The sequence below is a fragment of the Gymnoscopelus braueri genome (assembly GCF_963280865.1).
Source record: "Gymnoscopelus braueri genome assembly, chromosome: 7".
Classification (NCBI taxonomy): domain Eukaryota; kingdom Metazoa; phylum Chordata; class Actinopteri; order Myctophiformes; family Myctophidae; genus Gymnoscopelus; species Gymnoscopelus braueri.
In genome coordinates, this window is record NC_137608.1 from 32,015,610 (window position 1) to 32,034,335 (window position 18,726).

The 18,726-nt window shown below is 41.6% G+C and overlaps 1 protein-coding gene across 2 annotated transcripts; it reads left to right on the forward strand.

Annotated features, from left to right (window-relative positions):
• The first annotated feature begins 29 nt into the window (after window positions 1-29).
• On the forward strand, window positions 30-18,620 carry LOC308089427 (clustered mitochondria protein homolog). Of its 2 annotated transcripts, none has more exons than XM_080434136.1 (29): window positions 30-233; window positions 1,143-1,285; window positions 3,468-3,583; window positions 3,791-3,962; window positions 4,866-5,003; window positions 5,403-5,557; window positions 5,798-5,952; window positions 6,713-6,835; window positions 7,157-7,289; window positions 7,447-7,539; window positions 7,653-7,819; window positions 8,160-8,342; window positions 10,753-11,178; window positions 11,389-11,462; window positions 11,577-11,681; window positions 11,864-11,964; window positions 12,051-12,203; window positions 12,402-12,464; window positions 12,596-12,834; window positions 12,966-13,050; window positions 13,461-13,611; window positions 14,235-14,374; window positions 14,550-14,630; window positions 15,174-15,299; window positions 15,540-15,649; window positions 15,804-15,897; window positions 15,994-16,119; window positions 17,221-17,294; window positions 17,422-18,620. In XM_080434136.1, exons 2-29 carry the CDS (start codon window positions 1,231-1,233, stop codon window positions 18,365-18,367), a joined length of 4,584 nt encoding a protein of 1,527 aa, XP_080290262.1. In that variant the 5' UTR covers window positions 30-233; window positions 1,143-1,230; the 3' UTR covers window positions 18,368-18,620. The 2 variants fall into 2 exon arrangements, with proteins under 2 accessions (XP_080290262.1, XP_080290263.1); XM_080434137.1 differs by lacking the exon at window positions 30-233 and adding an exon at window positions 916-931.
• Window positions 18,621-18,726: the final 106 nt, after the last annotated feature.

Genomic DNA, 18,726 nt, shown 5'->3' on the forward strand with positions numbered 1-18,726 from the left:
CTAAAGATCCATATAAGTCATGAATGTGTAATGTAGGGGAAAAGGGGGACTGGTGTTGTTGTTACAGGCTTATTATGCACTAGAAAAACACATCAAACTAGTGGCGTTCACCATCATGGATCATTCTAGAGTCTGACTGCTTCAGCACAGCTCAATATGTTCTTTGTGTTGGTGAACTTTGTGACGATCGAGTGAGATCTGCGGCTGGAGTTTCCTGTCTTGCAACAGCAGAGGTAAAAAAAAAGAAACTTGAAAAAAAAACACAGTAGGCTGTCCGGTCAGTCCGGTCAGTCCTATCAACGTGTAGGCCATAATGCTATCGTTGTTGGTTATCTTCTTGATCAAGAACAGGAATGTTTTCTGTGGCATTCTAAAGAATACCACCAGCTAAGGCACCTGCTCTTTGCCTGGCTAGTGCTACTGGTTTGGAGTGAGAGTGACTATTCACGTGTAGCCTACATGTAGTAGTAGTAGTAGTAGTTTATTTTGGTCATAAAAAATAAAAATACAATGTATTCATCTCTCATCATATGGATTAGACCAAAAAGGTGTAGGCAGAAGCCAATGGCTTATTTTGCCTATCCTTTTCACAATGGAAAAGGAATGTCATTTGTATGTAGCCTAGTTAAGGCATACTTCATAAAGAGACAGTTAAAAAAAACTGTGTCCGTCATGGTTTAAAAAGGAATGCATATTAAGGACATGCTCAATGGCTGGCTGGCTGCCCACTAAAACGGGTCAAATATATAGGACCCCATACAGGGAACACAAGTTTAAGACAGTAAACATTAAATATACACTGTACGCTTAGTTCACACCTTTCCTCCAGGGCAGACTATGGGAGGGAGAGGGGAAGAGAAGAGAGGGAGGAGTGGTATAAGATGGAGGAGGGGAAGGAGCCAGTATGAACAGACACACCCAGTCCAACAAAGTGAGTGAGAGACAAGGAATAATGTGTTGAGCAATGGGTGGGTGTGGCTATCTTACACAGGGAAAACAGATAAACTGAGTTTGCCAAGTGAAGCCAGTGTGGTAGGAGTTATAGTCCTGGATACACTATTATTTGAACGTTGCTATACTCCCGAACACTCCTGGGACACACACACATTCACTCAGTCACTCTCTCTTCTGTACTCTTCCAGCAATCTGCAACCAGACTACAAGAGCAGCTTCCACTGCGGAGAAAACAAGGAAACAGAGAAAGACAGCCCAGTAAAAACTTTAGCCGACATGAAGGACAAAGTGAAGAGAGGAGGAGCAGCTGGAAGAAGTCAGGGGACGTCTGGTGAGTAACCCCAGCACTGTATTTTTCTTCTCTATTGCTCCACACTTTCTTCCATTTTTTCCCTCTTTCATCTGACTGGTGGTGCCTCCCTTACTGAACAGTGTGAGGAGGGTGGGAGATTTAGCACAGCTCTGCTGGTTTGAATAAGCCCCAGTGCTACTGTTTTATCTCTGCCTCTCGCCGTGTTTGTTACTTCTTGGTTTAGGAATGTCTGCAGGAGAATGTGTTAGCTTTCTACGCAGCTGTAACGTGAAGCACTCCATGCTAAAATACTTTGATGCTACCTCGATCAAAATCCCATGGGAATATGTCAAAAATATCAATGTATTTAAGATACAGGCATCATTACATCTTGTCCAGTCATTTATTATCACACACAAAGAATAGAATTATACCTCTCCTGTTCACTTTTCTTGTCTTTCTATTTTATTTAATCCCACTGTTCTCATGCATTCACCAATCTGCCTTTGGCCATGACATGATCCCCACCCCTCTCCTTCTCATGATGGATAGGTGTGAGTGCTGTACTGTGTATGTTGGCGTTTCTCCAGTATAGCCTGAGGTGTGACTCCCCTCAAAGGGACACTTATCTCTAAGGGGGACAGGATGATTGGCAGATTATGTCATTTGGAAGAAACCATGTGAATTGAGTTTAATAAGATAATAAGATAAACCGCTATTAATCCCTGGAGGAAAATTCAGGTTACATAGCAGTAATAGCAGTGAGAATGAAACACAGAAGAGGTACAGGTATTCAGGTAAGAATCAAGAGCCAAACCAAGATAAATAAGAATACAAATAAAATAGGTATCTGCACTGGATCTCTGAATGAGGGAATAAGTGAAAATATGTACAAAGTCTATCAATAAATAAAAATAAATATTATGAATTATCTATTGCTATGCTTATCAACACTGAGTATATGAATGAATTATGTACAATCTACATGAGATTAAAATAATAACAGATCAATGGTAAAACAAACACAGTATGCACTGAAACAATACTATGCTCTGTAGTAGCAGCACAGCAGCTCCAATAGGAAAGAAGCAGATCATTTAAGGCATGCACAGAGGAGGGGCGGTTTTCCATCCAATCACAAACAGAGAAACATTTTTTTCCTGGGTGCTGCTCAGGCACACTGGGCCCAGATTGACTACAGGCACTGAGGAATTACACTGCTATAATTTATGGCAGTACATACTGTATCCTGAATATTTGGGCTCATTGTCCAGGTGCCATATGGAACATAAAAAATTCCTACATACAGTACCAGTTAGCATGCCATCTTGCTATGCAGGGCTGCAACTATCGATTATGTTCAAATTACTGTTTTGATTAATTGAAGGATTGAGAAGCGGTTCTTTTTTTTCAACAAATTAATTAACCCCTATTTTATATTTTGACGCACAAAAGTGAAAATAGTGAAAATAGCCGCGATGCAACACATTGTGAGCTTGAAGATCTTCAAGCTCACAACGTGTCGCATCGCAGCTATTTTCACTATTCTTCAATGTTTTTGACATTTACAAAAACTATTCACCTGTAATAATGACATGCCCAAATGAGGGATTGATTATACTTTATTAAATTAGCAACTATCGACATTTTTTTGAATCGATTCAATTGATTTGTTCAATTAACTGTTGCAAACCTACTATGGTGCACACACATTTATGTGGTTTCAGTTTGCTGCTGTATGCTAATTTGCAAATGCCAGCATTGGGTGTGGTTGTCCCTTTGCCCTGAGATGGCAGGAAAGCTTATAGTTAAAATCAACAGGTTTAGTCACCCTCCAAGTTAACGAACACGCTGAGTCCTGTTCTTCCCCTATGTATGTATGTCTCTGCTTCTCGGTGTGTGTGTGTGTGTGTGTGTGTGTGAGTGTGTGTGTGAGAGAGAGAGAGACACACCCCACTTTCATTTTCTCACACATTTTGTTTTACATGTACACCCTTCAGGCACTCTCACTCGCACGCCCACATGTCCACAGGCATTATAGTACAGTTCATGACATGTCCTCAGGCATTATACTACAGCTCTTGATGGCAGAGGAGAGTTTGTGCAATTATGCCTCAGCTAAAACCATTTTGACAGGATATTGTTCAATCAATGGATAATTATGCATTCAGTCATAAAGCTCGTCACTCACTAAACCCTTGATCCTCTGATTTTTTTCCAGTCTCAACAGACGTCCCAATATGCAGTATAAAAGTGCCTGTTGGCATCAAACAGGAAGAGGACACATCATTTCCTGTGAAGATTCAGGGGGCAGGAGTAGAACCATTTGAGATGCAGGTAAAACATCTCTCAGGGCATTTACCCAAGCTCTTGCTCTCTTATCACCTGTCATGTTATCAAAATGATCAATTATCAAAATAATAGAGATGCTGGGAAATGTTTTTATAATTCATGGTTGATGGTGTTGTTGTTGTTGTTGTTGTTGTTGTTGTTGTTGTTGTTGTTGTTGTTGTTGTTGTTGTTGTTAAACCACATATTTTGCAGGTCCATGGATTTTGGCTGGTCCAAGATGCAGTAATGGCCCTGATGGCTAAAGAAGAAGTATGTCCACGTTCCAACCTGTCTTTGGCACTGTCTGGGATGACTCTAGACCCCCTTGCAGAACTACAAACCCTGAAGGGTCTCAAACCAGGATCTTCCCTCCGCCTGGTTGAAGGTAACTTTTTCTCTCTTTCCTGCTATTTGATTCTGGCATTTTACAACATGCAGCTCTGAAATCATGAGAAGTCAGTAAAAATCAGTAAATGCCAACAATGGTTAGCCAACAATGATTTTGTTGGTATGTTTGTCTTATTTATTTTCACACGGTTATCATTTTGCCTTTATTTTTAGACCGCCACTATGTCTTTGTATACTTATTATAAAATTGTATTATTTAATTTAATCAAGGTAAGGTTGCAATGCACAAATAGGGCAACACACGCCTAGTAAAGACCTTAACTTCACTTCTATGTAAAACCGCTTCCTCAGCTTTGGTGTCACATGATGTGGAAGTGACTTACAGTTGCTGTGCTGGTATAGAGATCACATCTGTCTGCCAACAAGTTAGGCAATCTCTCACCTTCTAGCTATGAATGCACCAATAATAATGGCCCTGGTCTGTTATTTCACATTTAGCCTGTCACATTTTACCCTGTGTACAAAGTATGCCTGAATTAATTATATTAGTAGTTTACTGTTCATGAAATACCACCCTTGAACAGCCGTGTCATATAATCTGTCTCATGCACATAATTACATGCTTGACTCCCATAAATCTTTCAGGAAAAAAGGAAATTGATCCCATGAGTGATTTATTTGGGTTATTAACATTTTATAGTGTATTTATAATAGATAGGCATTGGTAATTTGAGGGAACATAATGTTGAAATTTGAAAAAATGCATACAATTCTTCTAATCTTTAGAAGCTTTAGACATGATTTGTGCACATGAATTCAGATCATTCTAGTATGATTTATCTGCATTTACAAATGTTGTACATGGATCATCCATTGCTGTGACAACAAAGAAAGCCTGTGTTATGTCTTTGGCAAATCGTGTATGTGTATATCATTCCAGAGCCCTACTCTCCCCGTTCGGCCAGGGTGCATCTGGGCCGTGTGCTGGAGCTACTGAGAGCATCTGGGCCTCAAGATGCATTGAAAGATGGATGCTCACCCAGTGTATTGGACACACTCACATACACACACACTGCAGGTACACACATCACGCCTCACACATACACATACACTGTGCACGTACATAAAGGATAGCATAAACAAAAGGTTCCTGGAACAATGCGTCTGGGAGTTTGTGGTCACGCATTGGCTAATCGCTTACTAAACACCCTCTCAGATCCGTACCCTGATATTAACCATACCAAACCCATACTTAAAAATAACCATCTCTAAACTATTGTCTAAACACAACCATTTTAACGTTAAACAAGTTAGGCTGGCTCCACTCGGCTTGGCCGTTCTCGCAATGTGTGAATTTGCCAGTTCAGGAGCCACTTATCTAAGCAAAAATATCATGATGTCTAACACTACTTTTGTATTTGTACTGCAACATAAGTAGTGAAAAGAGAACTGCATGTGTGCAATTTTATTGGTGCAGAGTCTGGCTCAAGTAATGGAAAGAGTCTGAAGCGCTCCTCAAGCAACACTAAGACTGAGCCAGCCAACCAGGATGGAGGCCCTCCTGAGCACCTCCTCCCCGGATCACCAGAGAGACCCCTGATGGCCCTGCTGCCACACAGTTCCCAGCCAGAGGTACTACACACAAAGCCAGGATCTGTTTCTAGTTCAGTCTGGTTCTGCCCACATGTGCAGGGGGTTAGCATTGAGTTTGTCGGTTTGAAAATAAGGGGGCTATTTAGTTTGGTATTTCACAGCCCCAACTGGACTGGCTGTTGTGTACAAAATGTAATTGGATTGGAGCAAGCACAACGCCCCCCCCCCCCCCCCACATGCACACACATACTTTCTCTAACTTCATGTTTCTCTTATCAGGTTCCCAGCTATCTGAGGGACATGTCACTCAGTTGTTGGAATCCACCACCTGGGCACAGGAAGCTACAGGGGGACTTCCTGTATATCGCTTTGGTCACACTAGAAGGACGCCGCTATGACATCACATCATGTCCAAAAGGATTCTATCTCAATAGGTAAAGGACATATACTTTGTCATATTATTTATTTAAAAAAAACGGGGGGGAAAACATGTTGAGGTCATGCGATGGTCAATATAGCAAAACATTTATTGTGTGTGCATAATTTTAAAATAAAACAGACATGGTACATACAGTAATTATGAGAGTTCTGTTACACGTTCTGTTAAGTATGGACACCATTTTCCCCAACTCTTTTCTCCCAGACTTTTTTGGAGTTGTATGGAGTAGGTTATCTGTTGTAGAAGTACTTGTTTGATCAAAGAAGCCATTATTTTGTAATTGCCTTTTTACTTGCTGGCAAGCAAATCTTAAGGAGGTAAGAGTCATCTTTATTTAGTCTGTCAGGGATATGTCAGAGATAGGATTTTTGAAATAATTGTTACGCCAAGAAAGTCTGAATAACAGGACAAGACTAGAAAAACATGAGCATGATCAACCTTGATCTCACTGGATTCACCCCAACAGCACAGCTGAGTGCCAGTTTGTTTAGATTTCAGTTTGGGAGTGATAAATAAGCTAGTCTAGTTTTTCCAACAGAAGTCTCTCCAGGTCAGGGAGTTGGTAGAGGACAACTGTGTTGTCCATTCGTCATATTTTATCAAACAATTGTTTTTTAATCTATGATGTTTGTCATCGCAGAGGAAATCTTGATGGGAATGTTTGTTGACAGTGTGACTTTGTGACTAATGATGATTCATTGTGGACCCTCTCCACTGCTTTTTCTCTCTCTCTTTCTCTCTCTCTCTTCTCCCAGGTCCACAGAGGAGGTCTTTGATCCACGCCCTGCCCAATCGTCCTCTGTCTGCCACTGTCTCACTGACCTGCTCTGCCACATCAGTCCAAGCTTCAAGCAAGTCCTCGCCACTCTCAAAATGAGGTAACACTGACACACAGCAGTATACATCTTTATGAACTAAACCCCCAAGTTCAAATCAATAGAACAATATCAGAAACCACTCACAATAAACAGATTTAGTTTTTCTTCTGAAAATAGCCGATCTACAAGCTCACAACGCGTCACATTGTGATGCGTTGTTTTTTAGTTTTTTGTTATTTTAGTTTGGAAATATAATGGCATGCCCGAAATAGAGAAGCCATGGTTAAAGTGGTTAATTGGTACAAGAGGTAATTTTGTTATGTTTGCAATGAATGTATTGCTTGTAATATACCTTATGTAATTTGTCCTTGTATCCATAAGACCTCAGCAACCTCCAGTAGAGGTGCTACCCACTCCTTACCGCACCCGAAGTTGGCTGGGACCCTCCTGTGCCTCCCGCACACACAGAAATGCCTTCAGTAGGCTAGGTCTGGATGAACAGGCAACATCACAGGTTTGTTGCAAGGGAGGAATCTGTTTGGCATTCATGAGTCTTGTGTGCTGCTGCCAACAATAATCTTATGTGTGTGTGTGTGTGTGTGTGTGTGTGTGTGTGTGTGTGTGTGTGTGTGTGTGTGTGTGTGCGTGTGCGTGTGCGTGTGTGTGTGTAGGCTTCAGATTGGAATGAAGAGTTGCAAGCAGCCAGAGATCTCCCCCAGGGAAGTTTGGAGGAGAGATTGCAGAGAGATAAAGCTCTGCTACAGGTAACCCTGAAAGTCGTACAATACAGCAGTGGGAAACAAGTTAGAACTTGTTTATCTATCATGCATTGCTTATTCATATTTCCATTGCCCTTTTGCCCTACTTCTTTTCTCAGGTGAACAGTGCATTCGTGTGGGCCGTGACTCAGGGAGCAGAGACTGTAATGGATGGTTTTGTGGAGCCCATCAATGGAAACCCTGAGGACCCTGCTTTCCTATGGAGTGGTCTGTTCATGAGCCAGGGGGCAGCGAGTGCAGCACTCGGTGGGGAGAGGGGCCGCAGGTAAAAAAAAACAACACTGCCACTGCTGATAAGTTGTAATGATATATATATAAAAATATATATTTAAAAAAAAAAAAATATATATATATATATATATATATATATATATATATATATATATATATATATATATATATATATATATATATATATATATATATATATATATATATATACTGTCACTTTATTAAATCACTTTTTTTCTTCTTTTTTTTTTAAAGCGACACCATTGTGTGACAGAGCATTAATTAGGCAGGTCGTTAGAAGGTCTGTTTTGCTTGTGTCATTGCTATAATTAACTCAGTTCATTGAATTCATTATGTTTTTAATCTACTTGCAGGGCCGCTCAGAGGCTGGAGCTGAATGGAGTACAGCTATACAGCAACCTGGAGGGAGGGCTTCAAGGGCTACACACTCTGCCCACAGCCACCGTAGACTACAGAGGAGTGCGTCTGTCTGCGCAGGGTTTGGCCCCTGGCTTGGAAGGCTCCGAGCAGGACCAGGAATCTGCACCAGCTGCAAGGTACTGTTTTATAGAACCATTCTACAAGGAAATCATCTGTATTTAGATCAGGCTATGTATGGTGTCACCCAGGGAGCACAGCCTGTTTTTGAGGTCCTTGGGCCTGATTCACTAAGCTGGTCGTAAATAACGTGTAAATCAAGTGACTAAAGGAGGGTGCAATTCACAAAGGGGTGTGTAAATCCCTCAAATGGGCGGATCACAGGTGTATGTCATGATGAAATCGGACGGCTGCCAGCTGATCGTAAAATCTGAAGCGCGTTCCCGAAAGGTTCATTTGCATTGTTCCACGCACCTTTTCACACCATAAAAGGCAACAGGAAATGAAATATAACTTCAACTTCACCGTGCTGAACAGTGTTGCCATGTCCGCTTATTATAAGCGACTTTGGGCTTGTTTTTCTGTGAAGTTGCTTGTAAATATTGGTAGTTGCGGGTTGTGTTTTTTTGGGCTTGTTTCTAAAGTGTAGCTGCTTATTTGGGCTTGTTTCTATAGTGTAGTTGCTTATTTGGGCTTGCTTCACAATAAAAATAAATTCATGGACCCCCAAATTAATATGTATTTGTCCCTAACCCTCATCTGAAAATGTTTTGTGCCAGATTTGTGTTAGAATGTTTCAAAAATCTTCCAAATCTTCCACATTTTATTTCAAGATGTTTTGAAAATAGCAGATCTACAAGCTCACAATGCATTGCATCGTGACACATTGTGAGCTTGTAGGTCGGCTATTTTCAATGTATACAGTATATAGGTTTAAGGTGCTCATAATGGCCTAGTGCCCTACTTGCTTCTTTTGGGCTTGTTTTGCTAGACCTGGTTGCTTATTTCTCTCACAAAATCTGGCAACACTGGTGCCGAAGAAGTTCAACTTCGTCTCTTGTCTAAAAATACAGATGTCGTCGATGATGTTGGAATCCAGGGCATACTGGAAGTGAAACGCTGCTATCCGATAATGGACCAGAGCTTAATGATTACTGAGAGAACATTTTTGGGTTTTGGATTAATTTATCACTGTCCTATGTCGGAATGGGGAATGGATCTGTTCAGGACACAGCTAGATTTCAGACATACTGTATCCTTCCTCGTCAGATGGAAAACATGCGTTCATGTAATGTGGTCAATAATATAAAAAATGAATCGCGCAACATTGGAGTTGGCATGATGAAAGTCCAATAGGTGAAACTGTGGCCACACAGCGCCAAGGGATCTAATAACTCGGCTGTAAATGCGTCAACTGAAAATTAAAAAGAATCGGTGGAATTTGCATCATGTTTATAATATGCATATGTGTTGACAAATGTTGGGTATACATATTTCATTTGAGGTTTGGCACTATTGTAATTGATTTAGCATGAAGAATAAGGCATTCTAATGACACACGCAAGCTTTGGTCCCGCGTAAGTCTGCCTCCGAGCAGACTTGAGAAAGAGCGGACCTCCGTAAAAAATCACGGACAAAAAAATATTGATGAATCAGACTCGGAACGTGGGAAGTTGCGTAAATCCCTTTACGTTCAAAATATGATCGTAAACAACTTAGTGAATCGGGCCCAATTGTGTTTTCCCATGAATATAGATCTCCCAGGCATTCATCGTTGCCTGTGGTTATCCAACAATAACCACAGGCAGACAGACCAAGTAGGCTATAGACCTGTGGGGGACCCTGGTCAACGAAATATATAGGCGGTATGTAAGTAAGTGAGCAGCATCACTTGCTGTTCAGCATGCATGCAGCATGCAGTGCCACCTTAGCTGCACTCCCATATAATCCCTTGGGAAGAAGATATGGCTGCTGACCAATCAGGACAAGTTTATAACCTGCTTGGTCCTTTTATCACTCTCCTCACCCAAGGCAAATAAAGGCTGGGTATGTAATACATATGTTTTTGATATGTCGTCTGCTCCTCCTTCTAGGAAAACGCCTGTCTCCATCCTAAACCCCTTAACTGCCAGCAAATTCATCACTGCTTTTGTTTGTTTGTTGTTTGTAACTGCCCCAGGTCCTCACCATTCCATTGACGATCAGCTCACTTATTTAAAAAAAAACCTGCTAGGCAACTTTAGACCTTGTGGGCCCCTTTCAAACCCCAGACTAAGTTGCCCAATAGAGTTTCACCCTGGTTAAATGACCAAACTAGACTAGAGCAAACGGAAATGGAAATCCCCAAAATGACACGTCTGTTTAGGGATGCAACTCGCAACTCGCAAGAGCCAAATATCTTTCCACCCTGATTTCTAACGATCATCTTTCGTTGTTTCTCTTGTAAAGCACTTTGTAATGCAGTTTTGAAAGGTGCTATATAAATAAAGTGTACTATTATTATTATTATTATTATTATTATTATTATTATTATTATTATAAAAAGTATTACATCATGTTAACTTTGGTTCTATACTCTCTGTTTGCCAGGGGCTTGCTGTATGGGGTGAACGCAGGACCCCAGGAATCGCCCCAAAGGCGACAACTCTTAGCACTCTTGGCCTCCTCTGCTAAGGCTCTCTCCCTCCAGAGGAATGCTGTTGTGGGACCCAATGGTCACCAGGTACCACTGTTCACCTCAGTGGACGCCCAGGGACTAGTGGGGGCCGATGGTAGGTTCTATCTACTGGATCTGTTCAGGACTCTCCCAGCTGATGCCAACTACTGCACTGACGTACCACAAGATGATGAACAACCCCTCCGAGAGGCAGAGGAGGAAGACACGGAAAAGTCCAGCGTTGGTATAGAGGAGGGCTGGCCAGTGAATTACCACACAGACACTGGTCTGCCTAAGAGCTTTCCTCACGGCCTCTGCAGACTGAGGCCAGAACTGCTGCAAGACTTCATCCAGCACAAGTAATTGCTACTCATTTAGACCTGAGGCCAATTCTACAAATGCCTTTTAAATCAGTAGTTCTCACAAATCTTTCAAAAATAGCAGATGTACAAGCGTTGTGAGCTTGTGTAGCTGCTATTTTTAGCCAACACTAAAATCTAAAATGTGTTTTAATGGGTTAAGATCTTTCCTCTTTTTTTCTTTTTTACATTATTCTTTACTGTTTTCAGACATACACAGTTCACTGAACGCGTCAAGGAGAGGATGGAGGAGATTGGAGGCTTTGAGGAATGTGCAACAGCAGGTGAGGTGGACTATGTTGACTGGATGTTGACTGGTCTAATAGAATGCCAATCGTAAAACCCTTAATAACCTTACCTAATCTTTGTATCAAACATATGGTCTACAATATCTACAGGTGACTCTCGAGCACCAAACACTGTACGAGCTGCTTGTAAGGATGTGGGTTCCGTCAGCGACATCATCTTTGAAATGCGCTTCAATCCAAACATCTTCACTCCAGGTAAAACAGACACCAGACACTGCACGCCCTATACCGTTTGTGTACACACACACACACACACACACACACACACACACACACACACACACACACACACACACACACACACACACACACACACACACACACACACACACACACACACACACACACAATATAAATAACTTTTGTTCGGTGCTCAGGGATATCTTTCCCTAGCGGTGAAAGTCCTTCTGTGAAGCTGCAGGAGAGGCTGTTGAGAGAAGCTGCAGCGTTCGTCATCACACACCAGATACCTTCCTTTGTAAGTAGATAAACTCTACTCTTAGTGTTCTGATACATCTGTTTCAAACATGTTACTGTAGCTCACCATATGTCTGTGATTTACAGGTGGAGCATTGCCTGCAGAGTAATGAAGTGCCCGTGGATGGTGCTTCACTGAAACAGGTGCTGCACCAGAGAGGCATCAACCTGCGGTATCTGGGCCATGTGGTTAAGGCTATCAGCCAGTCGGAGCACAAGGAGCGCCTGAGGCATATAATGGTGTGTTTAACCACTTGGACTCCCTGTTTACAGCACGTTGTGAGCTTGTAGATTGGCTATTTTGGCTATTTGACGTACAATAAAGTATAATGGAAGTATGTAGGGTTTAAGTGGTAAAACTATGGGAATAAATGGATTAGTTTAGATTATGGAATGGCTCACTAAACTGCCTTCTCTCGCATATCTTCTCTCCACCAGAGACTGGTCACAGGTGAAATTGTGGTCCGTTCAGCTCGGCGAATATTCAACAGTTTCCTCCAGGTACTGGAAAACGCTGCCAATCTTTCCATGTGTAGCTCACAATGCCAGACCTCATGTCTGTGTGATGAGATGTCACAGAACGCAACCGTGCATCATTGCAACCATGGTAATATTGTGTTCTATCTCTGTAGGGTGTGGAGGTGTCCAGTCTGTCCGCGGCTGTCAGTCACTTCCTCTGCTGCCTGTTGGTTCAGCATTTCAGTCCCACAGTGGTAGCGGAGGAAACCAAGAAGAAGTCAAGGCGGCGCGGCAAGGCCCAAGGTTCCGTGACCACAGAGAGCACGCCATGGAGCATGCTCACCGGAGCAGAACTGTGGAATATGATTGGACAGGAAGCTGCCGAGACATATGACTTCACTGACAGTCTGACGTGAGAACAGCTGACCCTTGTTTTTTATGTCGCCCACATTTGACCATTGATGAATGGTTCACTCACATTATTGTCAGAAAAGCTATTGTCTACCAGCGTTGTTTCAGTGACGTCTATTATCTCTCTGACAGCTCTGGGCCAACCCACCTGGTAGAACAGTACGGGGTTCAGAAGATGTCGCTTCTTAGAGAGTTCTGTTTGAAAACAGGGACACAGGTAAGAGATCTTTGCAATACAGATACTGTCTATTGTACATATTTCTTGTTTTTCATACCAGTAACCTGTAAGCTGATTGTATGACGTTCTGCATAGTAGTGTATATTTGTATGTCTTCTTAAATGTCATCATGATTTGAGTGCACAGGGATCTCATTTTAAATAAGCCAAGTGCTTTTATGAGCGATCCAGTTTAGAGGACCTTGTATTGTGAATTGTACTTCCATGTACTGTTACCATGTCTTTCTAAATAAAGTATTCAATCAATCAATCAATCAAAGAAGAATGACAGTGTTATTACCCTGTCAGAAATAATTCAATGCCACTGCAGATGATCTTAAATACAAATATATTTGTATTAAATGTAGAAACCATAATGTATTTTATTGTCTTGCATACCCACTACGTCAGTTGAGACTGAGGGACTACTTCCTCGACCAAAGTAAAGCTCCAATTGGACCTGATGACATCATCAACATCTTCCCTGTTGTCAAGCACCTTGACATGCCGATTGGCGATGCTTCAAAAGCATTTCGTGCCGCACAGAAGTCAGTTCAGAAAGGTAGAGTTAGAGTGTCAGTGTGTGTGGATTTTCAGTTAAACGTAAAAGGGTTGACATTCCTACTAATTACAGGCCAATTTCAAAATTGCCATTCATTAAAGAAATTCTGAAAAAGACAGTTTAGTTACACTATTCCTGTCAGTGGTTAAAGTCAATAATATATTATTACATAATACATTTTGACAGCACCACAGTTTCTATACTGTCACAGCCAAACTTTCTTTTCCTCCCCAATTTCGTCATTGCCATTTCCCCTCATGTCTACAGTCCCTGTCACTGCCAACCCCTATAGTACTTGTTGGTCTTGGGCAGGGTGTACACAACCTGAGTCACCAGCCACTTATTTTCAACTGACAGTGAGGAATTCTGCCTCAGGATTAACACGTTCTGTTGTTCCGCTCTCTGCTGAACAGGCTGAACATTTTGTTGTTTTGTGTTATTTGATCCCGTTGTCTGATAAATAAATGTTTTTATTTATCAGTGCACTTTTACATTTAGTACATGTTATTGTGTTTTTATTCTGTTGCAGTTTGTTTTGATAAGTGCTTTATAAATAAAATGTATTCATATTATTATTATGTACTGTATGTGGAAAGTGACTTTGGTGCATTTCCCAACTCAAGGTATGTTGGACCAAGCCCATGAGCATCTGAAAGAGTCGGCCTACCTGTTTGGTAGGGTGTGTGACGACCTCCACCCAGAGGCATGTTATTGCCTCAGCCTGCTGGCCAAGGTGGCCTTCCTGCAGGGTCAGGTAGCAGAGGTATGTCTGTGTGTCCCACAAAACTGTATTACTGTGCTAGTCAAAACAAAAAAAACATTATTCCTGTGACTTTATGCTGTTTGTCAACATGTGTGGTAAAATGGTTGGGTAAGAGGTCATTATGTATTTGCCTCAGTGTGACTAAAACACAAGACTGACTTCCTCCATCCTCTAGGCTCGCAGTGTCCAACTGAAAGCAGTGGTTGTCAGTGAGAGAGTGCTTGGCTTTGACCATTCCAACACCATTCAGCAATATGTGAGTATACAAACACATTAGTTGTTTCGAGTGTTGAATGTTTAATGGACCACAATGGAAAGAAGCCTTTGGATTTTTGTGCCGTGTTTTTAACTCGTGTACTGCCTGTACCTTTAAAAATCCTCAATAAAGTATTCAATCGATCCACCAATTTTCCATGTGTATCTCCGAAATGCTGCAAGATCCCTTAGGTCTTCTGATCAATGGGGTCTGGCAGTGCCAAAGTCTACGTTGGTACAAAAAGGTGTCCTGTGCTTTTGCAGTAATGGTTTGCAAACTACAGAATGCTCTATCCATCAAATTACCTTATTTAAGGAAATACTAAAGTCCTATTTGTTTTCTAATGCTTTCAACTGCCTTCATATTTTTTTGTTCTTCCTCTCTACATCTTCGCATTGATAAACTATGCCCCTGTAATGCACTTTTATGCACAGATTTATTTATTTCAAAAGGTATTTTTATTGAACATCATAGATGAATAAAACTGATATAAAAATAATTGGTACAGTAGTTTAAGTGCTATTGCTGTGTATTCATATACAGGTTCTTTTGGCGGTGTATGTCTATGGTGGAGGAGAGAACACCCTGGCCCAGAAGTGTCTCTACAGAGCTCGCCAACTAATGCTGACAGTCCATGGAGAGGACCATCCTTACACTGCCACACTGGATGTAGGTGTACAGTAACACCTTAATACTGTGAACATAGGATTACCCCTGTTAACCTTAACAGTTTACCTATCACACAACACAAAAACAAATGCATCCTTTTAACATATTTCTTCTACCGAAATTCCAACACCCTGTCATATGTTGCTATGGGCATGGTAAAAGAAATACACATAATTCACTAAAACGTATCCTTGTATTCTTGTAACCCACCATTATGTCCTTATTTCCTTTTTGTCTCAGAGCTGCCTTGGCTTGATGCTGACAGGAGAACAGGGGGGACCGTTCCTACAGAATGCACTCAAACTCAACACGTCCTTCTTTGGTCCCGCAGATCTCCGTACAGCTCTCAGGTAATTGAACCAAACCATGCGTAGCAAGCAGTTATGTTTTCTAAAATGGACTAGAAGCCTGGTCCAATGCTTCAATGAGAAAATGTCTTAACCTTTTCACGTCTTCTATCTCTGGTCTCTTTTTTTTTCTCCTCTACATTTCCGCTCTGCTCAGCCAGCACCTGTTGTCTCAATGGATGTGTAGCAAGGGAGACTACCGCTCTGCTATGAACCATGAGAAAGAGGCCCTTGCTGCTTTCACCAGCATGGTCGGTATCCCTGTGTGTACTGTATGTGAACCTGAAGAGTACAAAATATATGTCTGTGCCCATGTAGGCTGAAGTTTCTGGTCTTTTCTCCTGCAGTTTGGTGAAGATCACCCTCAGACACGTTGCAGCGCAGAGTTCCTATGCACCATTACCCAGCAGGCTGTGCGGGTGGAACGTTCTCTCAGACAGGCAGTGGCTGACCAAACAGAGCATACAATAGAGGTAGGAGTATATTGTCGCTGTTGCTCTCCATATTTCATCTTTTTCCATAAATGAATGACCTATTTTATAATTAGTTGTATGACAGTGTCGCACAAAAGCAGCAGAAATGGGCAATCTACAAGCTCACGTTGTGCCGCAAGCTTGTAGATTTGCTATTTTAAAAATACTTTTTGGATGTTTATTGGATTTTCCACAGAAGCATTCAGCATCAAAAGTTGGCACTTGAACAGACACGTAAAAGCTTCCTCCAGTGCAATCCATCAAATACAAAAGATTTCAGTAAACAGATTGAATTATTACCCAAAAACATACAGGAAATACAGGTAAAATAAAATATAGAATATTATAAACAGATAAACACAGACAGAACAAAACAAAACACCATCAGTCAAACAGTACATATCCATGGCACATTTAATTGCATAACTGCATTACAGCACAACACCCCTGCCACAGCAAGCCCATCATATCAACGTTCCACGAGACCTCACATATCCGTATCCCCAATCAGAGACGGATTCAAATTCCGGACAAATTGAAATAATGGACCCCATACCTTCCCAAACTTACTGGAGGAGCCAATCAATGAGAATCTTATCTTTTCTAGTTTTAGACAGTGCAAGATGTCTATTATCCAATGAGTGTACAAGGGGGAAGTAGGTGATTTCCAATTAATTAAAATTAGTCTCCTAGCCAATAGTGACAAAAGCCAAAACATCCTTTTCCAATTTAGAGAGCGAGGGAAGTGAGGGGAAAACCCCAAACAGAGCACCCAAAGGAGTAGGCTCCACCCTTCTGCAATTTTTTTGTATTTACTTTTTTTTTTGTACATATAATGACATGCCCAAATTACAGACACCAGGTTGAAAGTTGGTAAGTCTGTCTGTGGGTTTTATAATATTTAACCAATCAAAAGTATTTACAATATCTTGTGTCTAAATAATAACTACAATGGATCTATAAGAAGGTTATTTTCGATTTCCTGAAAAGTAACAGTTTGGTACAAGGTTTCTGCCCGAACAACGATATACCGGTACTGTACACTCACAGGGTTTGTGTACAATGATAGCCTATTAACCTCTCTGCCTACTCTGTCTTCAGTGTCTAACACCCGCTACTGACACCATTTTGGAGCAAATGGTTCTGGTCACAGGGATCAGGAAGAATACACAGAGGTGAGCATTCAATTCACAATTGACATAAACACTGTTAATCCAGAATTTCTCTTCAGTTTAAACAAAATGCTTTTTTTTGCCTGTCATTAGTCATAAAACTAATAATGAGTGCATATTGTTTTCTTAGTGACAGACTCCAGGAGTTCAAACAGAAGCTTTTGGCACGGAGGGCAGCAGAAGCAACGGAAAATGCAAACAAAGTCAATGATGAGCGTGCTAACGCAGAGTCTGAGAAAGGGGAAGAGAAAAGCTCTGACAATGTAACAAGTAGTGTAAAGGATGATGCAAGCCCAGTTGAAGACAATTCCAGTGATAGCCTAGCAGACCAGCTAGTGGAAAAGGCTGCAGTGGAGAGCTCTGACCCAGTAACAGTTAATGGTCATGCAGTGGAGCCAGTTGAGCAAACCCTAGACAAAGAGAATACGCTAACAGAGACAGAAGACAGTGGTAAGCCAGCAGACCAGCTAGTGGAAAAGGCTGCAGTGGAGAGCTCTGGCCCAGTAACAGTTAATGGCCATGCAGTGGAGCCAGTTGAGCAAACCCTAGACAAAGAGAATACGCTGACAGAAGCAGAAGACAGTGGTAAGCCAGCAGACCAGCTAGTGGAAAAGGCTGCAGTGGAGAGCTCTGACCCAGTAACAGTTAATGGCCATGCAGTGCAGCCAGTTGAGCAAACCCTAGACAAAGAGAATACGCTGACAGAAACAGAAGACAGTGGTAAGCCAGCCTCCCAGGCTGAGATCACAGAGACAGTGAACGGAGAGTCAGAGTTTAGGTCTACAGGAGAGGAAACTCAGACCCCAAAAGCCAATGAAGAGGACAGTTTGACGGAAGGGATAGCCATTGAAGTAATGATCAATGAGGTGGATAAGTCAGACACAGATGGGGCCAATGATGGCATCAATGGATATGTGGACATCACTGCTAAACTATCAAAACTTGACAATCAAGTGGCTTTGGCAGATATTGTCCTTCCAAAAGCCATCATAGCCAATGGAATAGGAGAGAAAGACATTGCAGTCAATGGAGTAGCGGAGACAACAGTCACAGCCAATGGAATAGCTGAAGAGTGACAACTGCAGGAATAGTGAATGTCCGAAAACACTGCGACAGGCTTAAACTTTTGCTCATTCCTACTTGGAGTTAGTTAGCAGTTAAGGTCGACCTGTGAGTATGAACCAAGCAATAAGAGAGGACAGAGAGTTAGGGTATGAGTGTTAATCTGTACTTCTCTCAAGGTGGTGTTGGAAATATTACAGACACTGGGAAAGGGTTCCAATATTAAAGCATACTTCTACAACAATAAACTTTTTACACAAATGAAAACGACTATGGGCTTCTTCACATGTGGTCTCAATTTGTTTTTGGAACGTATAGTATGTGCAAATACATGAATCTGCTAGACAAGGCACACATCTGGCATCTGGCATAT